This window comes from Vanessa tameamea, chromosome 3 (assembly GCF_037043105.1).
Source record: "Vanessa tameamea isolate UH-Manoa-2023 chromosome 3, ilVanTame1 primary haplotype, whole genome shotgun sequence".
Taxonomy (NCBI): Eukaryota; Metazoa; Arthropoda; class Insecta; order Lepidoptera; family Nymphalidae; genus Vanessa; species Vanessa tameamea.
In genome coordinates, this window is record NC_087311.1 from 3,715,199 (window position 1) to 3,726,546 (window position 11,348).

Here is an 11,348-nt window from a genome sequence, read left to right on the forward strand (position 1 = left end):
TTACTTTATCATACTACAAACATTTCTTAATGTAGTAATGTTTTTTAGTTCAATCAGTTCTTATACTTTAATCGGACGTGGACGGTTACTCATATATTACGCAAATATAGATTAGCAACAAAGCGTTATATAAATACATACAATATAATACATTAAAATGACCTATTGTATATGTGTCTATCTTCGTTGTATTTCACAAGAATTCTCAGAGGCGGGCCGGAATCAGAAGTGCCAGTTTGACAATCCTTTGTGTCAGAGCGGCACATTAAGTCGATCATGATGGAATGCCGGCCCATTGGACAATGAACAGTAAGGAAAACCTATGTTAGCGCACATTTACGTTAGTGTAATGTTAGTTAGTTATTTGATTGGTCGTCTTAGATAAAATTCTTCCAAGAGAACATTATATATATATATTTTTATTACTCTCTTTATTACCCTTAGCACCTTAAATCAGTATAACCAATTCATTTATAAATCCTAAGAAATATTTTCATAAAAATCACGTAAATGTATTAAAATTCAAACTGCAGGTAAAATTACTTTGTAATAATTAATCAAGCTCATAATACTTTTCTCTTTTAGCATGATTAAAACAGCTTTTATTGTTAATTTCGTAGACATCTGGCAGTAAAGATTTATGAGTGCAATTTAAATTTTATTAACGGAATAGAACTGTTACGTTAATGTAAAAATCTTATATATTAATAGCGTAAACCGATTTTTGTCCCAGTGATTATAAGACGACAGCTACACATAAAAAAACGGTTATGGTCTCATTTTGAAGAGCTCCAGCTATAGATGTGCAGAAAATTCAAGAGGATTCTTCATTGCAATCTAGTAAATTGTTACGATTTAACAAAGAATAAATTTTAGAGAGTAGAAAGAAGGTACTGGCCGGTTAGACGGCTGCATAAGAAAAAAAACGAAAAACGTAAACAAAACTAAAGTAAATTGTTTTCGACAAACTCCAATTTTAACTGAACTTATGTCTACTATTTGGCATAAATAAAATCATTTAAATAAAGTTTCATAATTTTGGGGCCAAATATATATAGTTGCAGTTTACAATGAAATTAAATCAAAGTAAATCCTCTCATAGGTTACGAATTTTCTAAAAAAAGTATTTTGAATAAACGCGAAGTTTCGCGGGAGACCCACTAGTAATACCTAACGACGACAACTTATTAATATTAGTAATCTTTATGGACAAAACTCGCACTTCTTTGAGAAACCCATTTATTATTAATAACTTTTTAATGCGATTTACGATCATTGACAATTTAATAGAAGTACTGCCTCTGACCTAGAAATCCGGAATCCCATTAAGATCTATGACACAAGATTAACAACGAGCACACTTAATACATAATACACACAATATAAACTCAATTAAAATTGTAATCAAAATATTTCGATTGAGATGTTGCCTGGAAATAAAAACATGCACACATCAAATTACTAAACTCATCTACACCAAAAGCGTCAAAGGGGATTTAAAAGAATGATAAATAAACAAATATTTTTATATTTTCTAATTCTTATAGCATGGTTGGCGGACGAGCAAATGGATCATCTGATGGTAACGTTGACCACTGCCAATGGCTCCGAAAATTAGCAAAGTAATTTTAACCATTCGTCGCAATAGATCGCCAATCCGTCAACCTTGGGAACTAAGATTTTATGTCCCTTGTGCATGTAGTTACACTGGCCCACTCACCGCTCAAACCTTAACACAGCAGTACTATTTCGATTTGGCGGAAGAATATATAACCTGCCCAGACTTGCAGGAAGCCTTACCACCGACTAAATTATTTCTATTTCTAGTAATAATTATTATTATATATAATAAAACGTTATTAAACACACACTGTACTGTACGCTAAACTATCTTATCGGTCCAGAAATACTCTTCGTAATTTAAATTGATCAACAAAGGCATACATGATTCATAACCACAACCGCACCCGGTTAAGTCCCACCGTGCGTCCGACTTCATATAAAACGGCTCGGGACATTTTCAATTTAGTTTTTATTTAATATTCGAGGGACGTGTGAAATTCTAACAATGTTTCACTTGGAAGGGATTATGTTTATGCTTGTGCTCTGTGTAGTGAACGCGTCGGTTACTGTTAATATATATGATGACGGTAAGTTTCTTCTTTACATAATACGCATTTACTTTAGACAGGAGCAGATTTGATACATTGGCTGACTAGGTCTATGGCAGATGCCACCTACTCACTATAAAAAACGACAAAAAAAACAATTTGAAGAATTGTATTTCTTTTCGTCGATTTTTGCTTTGATCATGTTGAAATATATTCCAGACTTTGAACAAACGATTCTTATAAATCAATAAAATGAAATATAATCCGAATTGTTCCAAAAGTTTATCTAAATCGTTTGAACTTATAATATGGCCTATTAGAAATACATTTTTGTCTTTCAGATTTGCTAGAAGACAGTGAAGTAAATCAAAATACATATCGTTGCAACAATCGGGAGTGCGATCAATTCTGTCATAGAATGGGTTTCACGGGCAGTGTTTGTGCCGGGAATCGTTGCCAGTGTGACAAGTTCCTTCAAGCTGGAGGTAACATTAAGTTTAAGTAGAAAAGCTATCTTTAGACGTATACACTATGAACCTTTGATGGTGATCGCTGTTTTAGCGATGAGGCCGCCTGTTGCATTCATGCAACTTTTGTAAATGTTATTCCTTAGGTATAATGTATTATTAAGTATTGATGCTATAAAGTATAAATAAATAAAATAACCTTTGTTGGTGTTTATCTAACAACTACAAAGTGCTAATCTATATATTTTAAGCAAGTATGTTAATTTTCACAGAAACCACACTAGATCGGTAAATTAAACATATTTATGCTAAATTGCAGGATTTATATTAATACACAACAAGTGGATTTATTGACCCTTTGGCGTGGACAGAGTCTGATATTGACAAATCTGTGATATTAAATAAATAGAAGCGGAGAAAAGGTTCCGTAAATATGCCTTTACTGGGTAAAAATCTTCTGCTGAAAATATTTTGAATCTTTTTCAACCACGAAGCTCCACTACGGGTTGATGGATTTAATTAGCGAGATTTTTTAAGTTTATGATTGAAGGTAGACGTGGTCCACCTGCTGGCAAATCAATGTATTTTTTTTTAAATTCAATATAGAAGTATTAAAATTACTCATTGATTGGCAAAAACATATACCACCGCTTCGGAAAAAATACCTTATACCTGAGAAGAACCAATGAAAGAAATTCAACAGGACTTTTTTATATATGAAATAGTCCGGTAGGCGGAAAATGAGCCACCTGGTGATTGATGGTTTCCATCACCTTACTTGACACTGGCCAATCATGGAAACTAAGATGTTTTGGGATATAACATCTTGTGCCTATAATTACACTGGCGCACTCACCCTTAAAACCAGAACACAATAATACCTACTAAGAATTGCTGTTTGCCTGTAGAATAACTTATAAATTAATCCCCTACCTAACCACATGAGTTTATCTAAAGCCATATCGTATGGCGGTTTTCCTTGACAACTGAGCGTTAATCTATGTAATAATAACTATACTACGAGTAGTACTAAGTATTTTATTCACTACGCTAGTAACCATCCTAATGTCCTTAACTCTCTTGCCGTAATTATCAAGTTATAACTCATATTGTTATCATAATTACTCCAAGTGTTCTCCAAGTCAAAGATGCAATTGTTAATCTAGTTAATTTCCATCTGCCAACCATATAACATAAATCGTAATTTCTAGAATTAAAAAGAGCCAAATTACATCAAAATGTACTCGGTTGCAACAACAGAGCCTGTAACCAACTCTGTCGTAGATTGGGTTTCACGGGTGGTGTATGCGTCGGTGACCGTTGCAAGTGTGACAATTTCCTACCACCTAAAGGTAATATTACATTTATATAATATATATTTTACGATAATATCATCTGACAGCAAACATATAAAACCGTAGAAAGTTTACGTGCTGGATACACGCTTTTACACGTTTTCCAATGAATGAGTAACATCAAACACTGCCAAGTTCCTAACTTTCAGTTGTAACTAAAAAAATCTTGATAGAAAAACTTAATAAGCTTTTATTTGTCTCAGTCCGGGATTTGAACCAAGTCATCGGATATTTAATCAACATTTTTATCAATGAAATAATTATAAAGCCTCTTAAAACATTATCTCATCTTACAGAATTAGAAGAAAGTAAAATACATAAAAATTTACTTGGCTGCAACTATAGAGCCTGTGACCAACTCTGTCGTAGATTGGGTTTCACAGGTGGTGTATGCGTCGGTGACCGTTGCAAGTGTGATAATTTCCTACCACCTAAAGGTAATATTAAATCTATATTATATATATTTTACGATTATATCATCGGACGGCAAACATACAACACCGTAGACAGTTTACGTGCCGGATACACGCTTTTACATGTTTTCCAATGCATGAGAAACAACAAACACTCCTAACTTTGAGTTGTAACTAAAGATATCTTGATAGAAAAACTCCATGACTTTTTATTCGTCTCAATCCGGAACCTAGTCATCAGGATCTGCAACTTCATTACATAGTATAAAACAAAGTCGCTTACCGCTATCTGTCCCTGTGTATGCTTTGATCTTTAAAATTACACAACGAATTTTGATGCGGTTTTTTTAATAGATAGATTTATTCAATTGGATGGTTTATATGTATAATACATGCACAATATAGTAGAGAAATACTGATCGTTTAGAGGATTCTAAAGTGATGTCGTAAATAAACAAATTTTTTGCGCTAACATTGCAAACGCTTTCTGAACTCTATGAGATACATCAAACCTATGTACTACGGTATTGTACTCCTTAAAAAAGTCTTCTAAAAAGTTCGTGATGGTATATGTCTACCTCTAAGATCAATATGGCCTTTTACAGCATTTTATTTAAATGAACATCTTCGAAGATATTACAGATTTCAAATGCAGGGACATAGCGGCTTGTATTGTCTAATGACAAAAAAGTTGTGAACGTTGTAAAACATTCTATAGTATATTTAGTATCAGCATTGCACCCGTGCGAAGCCGGGGCAGGTCGCTAGTAATGAATAAGCCACAAAAGCAAAAAGGCTATAATTAAATTTATGAAATTTCTGTCTGCTAACCACATAATATAACCTTGATATATACATTATATGATCGTTTTTCATGAAATCATTATAAAAGCTCTTGAAATATTGTTTCATCTTACAGAATTAGAAGAAAGCAAAATAAATAAAAATATACTTGACTGCAACAATAGAGCCTGTGAACAACTCTGTCATAGATTGGGTTTCACGGGTGGTGTATGCGTCGGTGACCGTTGCAAGTGCGATAATTTCCTAACAACTAAAAGTATATTCAATCTATATTATACAGGGTTATTGGTAATTCGACGTATTCCCGTTAGGAGGTGATAGGGGTGATTATTTGCGATATATTTAACCCCCATATGCGTGATACAAAAGTGAACCATTTTTGAGTTATCACGTTTTTTAGATTTTTTCAAAGTAAGTCAAAAATGTATTTAAAAAAGTATCAATTAAAATCTATTTTTTCTTCGGATTTATAAAAACGAATAAACACTGGTTAATTGTCAATAACACAAAACAATAATTATCGCCCCAAATTTAAAAATGCGAGACGGAAAAAATATTATTTCAATTTTTTTTTCCACAAAAATGCCTTAAAAACAAAAAAAAATCGTCATGAAATTGTCCTGCAGATTATTTTAAAAACATAACCGTTTTATCAGCTCTCCAAAAATGTATAACAACTAGGAACTTATTTCAAAACAACCGAAATAAAATTACCATAAAAGACGTAGGTAGAAATTCGATCCGATCCGATCTTCAACCTAATAAACAAGCCACTAAACCAAATGGACAATATTTAAATTTATAAAATTTAAATCTGCTAATCAACATTTTTATCAATGAAATAATTATAAAGCCTCTTAAAATATTATCTCATCTTACAGAATTAGAAGAAAGCAAATTACAAAAAAATTTACTTTCCTGCGACAATAGGGCCTGTGACCAACTCTGTCGTATAATGGGATTCGGGAGTGGTGGATGCGTCGATGACCGTTGCAAGTGCTACAATTACCGACCAGCTAAAGGTAATAATAAATCTATAATATATATCTCACGATCACATCATCAGACAACAATCATACAAGACTGTAGAGAGTTCACTTACCAGATAAACACTTTTTCGTGCTTTCCAAGGCATTACAAACGTTAAATCTACTAAGTTCCTGACTTTAGGTTGTAACTAAAGAAATCTAGACATAAAAACTCAGTGACTTTTTATTTGTCTCAATCCGGGATTTGAACCTAGTCATCTGGATCTGCAACCGAATAAACAAGCCACAAAACGAAACAGGCAACATTTCAATTTATGAAATTTCTATCTGCTAACCATACAATATAACCTAGATATACACATAAATCATATTTTTATCAATTAAATAATTATAAAACGTCAACATGTCTGGAATATTATCTCATCTTACAGAACTAGAAGAGAGGAAATTACATAAAAATTTACAAGGCTGCAGCAATGGAACCTGTGATCAACTCTGTCGTAGAATGGGTTTCACGGATGGTGAATGCGTTGATAACCATTGCAAGTGTTACAATTACCTAACACCTAAAGGTAATATTATATTACGGCTCTCAAGTTTGATAAAATAAAATTTTAACATTAAGCATAAGTGTAACTAGACGACATTTATTGGTAAAGCCACAATACTTCAACCCTTTCATAATTAATAAATTTCGACTGATCAGTAGTTATGGTCTTTAGCATTGTTTTGTTATAAGTTAACACCTTTTAAATAATAACTTAACTTGGTGGCAGGGCTTTGTGCAAGTCCGTCTAGGTAGGTACCACCCACTCATCAGATATTGTACCGCCAAACAGCAGTACTCTGTATTGTTGTGTTCCGGTTTGAAGGGTGTGTGAGCCAGTGTAACTACAGGCACAGGGGATGTATCATCTTAGTTGCCAAGGATCGTGACGCATAGGCGATGTAGGAATGGTTCATATTTCTTACAGCGCTAATATCTATGGGCGACGGTGACCACTTACCATTAGATGACCCATTTGCCCGTCCAACTACGTACATTATAACTAAATAGAAAAAATGGGTTTTACACTTATGCTTTAGAAGTGGTCTTCCAGGCTTATTAAAATGATACAAGGGCTGAGATTTTCAAAACCCAATATAATTTGTAAATTAAATAATGCTTCAATACTAGTTCACGTTCATGCCTTTATTACAGACATTGATGCAGATCCCAAAGATCTCGGCTGTGACTATAATGAGTGCGATCAACGCTGTCGTCGCATGGGTTATCCTAGCGGTGGATGTGTTAACGGTCTCTGCAAGTGTGACCGATATCGCGACGAAGGTAAGATACCCGTTTGATATTTTTTAGATAAAAATATCGTATAAAAATTAAGTCATAACAAAAGTCTAATTTATATATTTTTATTTTTTTTCGGTGTTAAGAAAAATGGTCTTAACGTATTATTTTTTTATTTAAATCATGGATGGATTAAGAAAACAATTTATTTAATCTTTTATTCATATTTCCATATACTCTATTTCAGATAATGAAATACCTTCTGTTGACGAAGCTGTAATGGAGATAAGCGATAGTTATGCCGATAATAAAGACGTTGATATTTGCAACACGGACGTATGTGATGTAGCCTGTAGGAGCCTAGGGTATCCTGGAGGAAATTGCTCCAATGGAAAATGTCAATGTCAAGAACAAGGTACAGTATATTGTATTTAAAGGTTTAATAGGTACGTCCACGTACCTTTGTTACTGAATTTTACATATAAATACAATAGATATAAAGGAACGCTTGTTGTGCAAAAGATTATTATACAATTAGTTAGTAGGTTCGTAGTCATATGTTTACTTGGTACTAGGGCTTTGTACAAACCGTTCTGGGTAGATAGCACCTTCTCATCGTATATTTAACTCCAAATAGCAATACTTAGTATTGTCGTATCTTGATGAAGAGTAAGGGAGCCAGTGTGACTACATGGGATAGGAAATCTTAGTTTTATGGGTTGGTTGCGATGAAACGAATGGATAATATTTCTTACAGAGCAAATTCATGTGAACTTACCTTACACTTACCATCAGGTGATCCATCTGGCCGTCCAACTATTTTGTAAAAACAACGTATATGATATATTTTGACGTTTTGAAGATTTGAATATTTGACAAAAATTCCCATTGATCTTGTGAGTTTATTTCGCCGATACTTGTCAAGTCTATCCTTAGAGTCTTTATTTTAACTATCAATAACTTAAGGTAAAACTTCTCTATTCATTTATAAATTTGCGTACTGTTATTCTTTTGTAATAAACACAAACAAATTTGTTTTCTGTGGGTAACATTTCATTAAGAACTCCAGTTCTGAGCAAATTGCCGAATGCTAATAATAACAAATATTTAAAACTAAAAAATATTAATTTTATTATTAAAATATACAATACAATTAAATACGTAATAGAACAATCGCTTTGAAGTATCTATTTATAATTGAGTCAAAATACAACCAAGCACTTGTGTTACTTCATAGAAACATAACGTTGAACGAACTTGTCGTTACCAAGATTTCCGTTGAAATGAGATTATATGTAATGTGTTTATGAATGCATCAACACAATTGCGATTATCAGAGATATTAAACCATATTATTTTCCAAAGTTAATTAAGTACCTTTCCCTTATTATTATGCCAACATAATAATATATATACAAATATGAATTAAAAATAGTTACTGTATAAATCTTGACCGCGTGGAATGGTGGCAAGAATGAGGCAAACACAGGTTTTTCACCTGTGCTTCAAGGTAGGTAGCCGGTTTTTGAGCTTACCACTATTTGAGCTCACCACCACGCTGCACCAATGCCGGCTGGTGAAGAATCATGTGGCAGATTTTCATTCGAAGCATTCAGGTTTCCTCACGATCGAGCACAAGATGAATGAGTGTTAGAAACCGCAATAATTGGTTAAGATTCTAACAAAGAGAACACCAGACCAGAGTCGACATAATCACATTCAAAATGTTCTTACTTTAAAAATATTTAAAAACTCTGCCTATTAAACGTTAATTTTCAATATACGTTTTAGATCAAGAGGAGAAATCGCCAAGATCACTGCTATATTGTGATATCGTGGCTTGTAACGACATGTGTCACCGTATGCACTACATCGGAGGAATGTGTAAATTTGGATCATGTCAATGCTATTAAAATTTATTGTTAATTCATCTACTTATTTAAAATAAAAATATTAAAAAATGATATCCTAAATTTCGTGTTGTTTATTTTTATATTATTTCAATACGATATCAAAATAATCGTTATACAGTTATGTTTAAGTATCGTTTATTGCTATATTATAATTTTAGACTTCGAAAAACATTCAAAACACCAGTAGCAAATAAAATGACGCAATAGCGGTATTACACCGATAGAATCTAATAGATTCAGGGTATTGTTATCACTTTCCGGGGCCACAATACAATCGATAGACTCTTTATACCGCATAACTTATTGTTATGCACAAACGGTTTTGCTATTTTAACCGCTTTACTCTGACCAATCTGAAAATTCTTCAGCAAACATGGGCTGATATTAACTTCGCTATTTATAATATTTGATTTAATTTGATTTAAAAACTATACAAGATATCTATCACAAAGATTAGTTTTAATTTGTTAATTATCAACGAATATTTATAAAGAGAGGTAATTCGAGATGCTTACGTCATCAAGCTTATCGAAATATCTTCAAAATTCATAGCCAATCTTTAAAACCGTTTACTATATCTATATAACATTTTTTGGATAAACTTCCGTTTAACCATACTTTGGATTGATCAGTGTTTTCGTATAGATTTATTTATTTATACTCGTATGGATTTTGACACACTGACACCGAATATGGCATTTAACTTACCCGTAAGTTCTATTTACAATGTCAAATCGAAAAAATAAACGTTTTTTTCAATATTTTTTCGTTTCTTGCGATAAATATTGCTGTTAGAGAAAAAAAATTCTTACAAAATTGTAGATAATAAAGGGAATTTCATTCTTAATTCAATACGTTTTTCGCATAGACCCAATAGTTCCAAAAATGTGTATATTTCACCAAACTCCATTAGTTCGATAGTATGAATCCATTGGCATTCGAGGGGAGAAGAGGATGCGGAAGAAATCATGATCTCGTATCTCGAGATATTATAGGAAGGTGCAGGGTAGACATGACTTTGTGGAGTCAGGGTTGGCCAATTTGGTTTTATGACATTACTTGAGCATCATCTATTCTAAAATTGTCTTAAACTAAAAAAATCTATCGGCTCAAGGCCAACAAATTTTGTAGGAAACATTTCCTCTAAGATCTGTACATATTTTATATGTCCGTGCTTTCGGTGTTTTATTTCTATTTATTATGCTTAGATTATTAATAAATCTCGATAGATTGTCGTACTACAATAGAACTAAAACAAACGAGCCAACTTTATTATCTTGGTGTGCGTTACAACTAGGAATGACACACGTTAAACGTCATACTACTTTACCAGTGTGCGTGTACTTAGTGGCCAGCTACTTTCGACGCGTTCACAGCTTTGATAATCTATCCGGACTTATAAATAAACAAAGTTATTATTATTAAGATTGACAGTTTTATGTGTCTTTTGTATTATATATAGTATAGCTTCTTTATGCATATATATAATTACATGGCTAAGACCGTGGAGCGACAAAAATTTCATAGTTTTTTTTTGTAATTCCTTTTATCGTTAAACCGATAAATATAACTTATTTTAAATATACATGACATATTGCAATATGACTTTATGTTTTTTTTAGTTAACTTCTGTGACCCAATCTCCTGCAGCTTACAATGTCAAGATTACGTCGGCGGCATTTGTGTAGACGACCAATGTTACTGTATTTAACGATTTTACATTAAATATGTATTCTTTCATATAAATAATTAAATAAGTAGTACTTAGAATCACAATTAGGAAATTATCGATAATATTAATAGAAGTACTGTATTTAAAATGTAAGTTTTGTTTATGACATATTAATAAAGTTGATTTCAAAACATTATTATGGTTTTATTTTAACTTATTATCTTTGACAATATTACTCGAATCTGTGGACATTTTCGTACATATTATAATTTCGTTGATTAAACGACATAACGAACAATACTAGCAAGGTGACAATACAAGGTCAAGTTTTCGGACCGC

The 11,348-nt window shown here is 32.5% G+C and overlaps 1 protein-coding gene across 8 annotated transcripts; it reads left to right on the plus strand.

Moving 5' to 3' along the window:
• Positions 1-1,933: 1,933 nt before the first annotated feature.
• Positions 1,934-11,093, plus strand: LOC113397392 (tenascin-like). Of its 8 annotated transcripts, none has more exons than XM_064218412.1 (10): positions 1,934-2,150; positions 2,453-2,596; positions 3,790-3,930; positions 4,230-4,370; positions 5,266-5,406; positions 6,032-6,172; positions 6,571-6,711; positions 7,341-7,469; positions 7,672-7,839; positions 10,960-11,093. In XM_064218412.1, the coding sequence occupies exons 1-10, from the start codon at positions 2,069-2,071 to the stop codon at positions 11,046-11,048; spliced, it is 1,317 nt and encodes a 438-aa protein (XP_064074482.1). In that variant the 5' UTR covers positions 1,934-2,068; the 3' UTR covers positions 11,049-11,093. The 8 variants fall into 8 exon arrangements, with proteins under 8 accessions (XP_064074482.1, XP_064074479.1, XP_064074488.1 ...); XM_064218409.1 differs by lacking the exon at positions 10,960-11,093 and adding an exon at positions 9,216-9,399; XM_064218418.1 differs by lacking the exons at positions 6,571-6,711; positions 10,960-11,093 and adding an exon at positions 9,216-9,399.
• Positions 11,094-11,348: the final 255 nt, after the last annotated feature.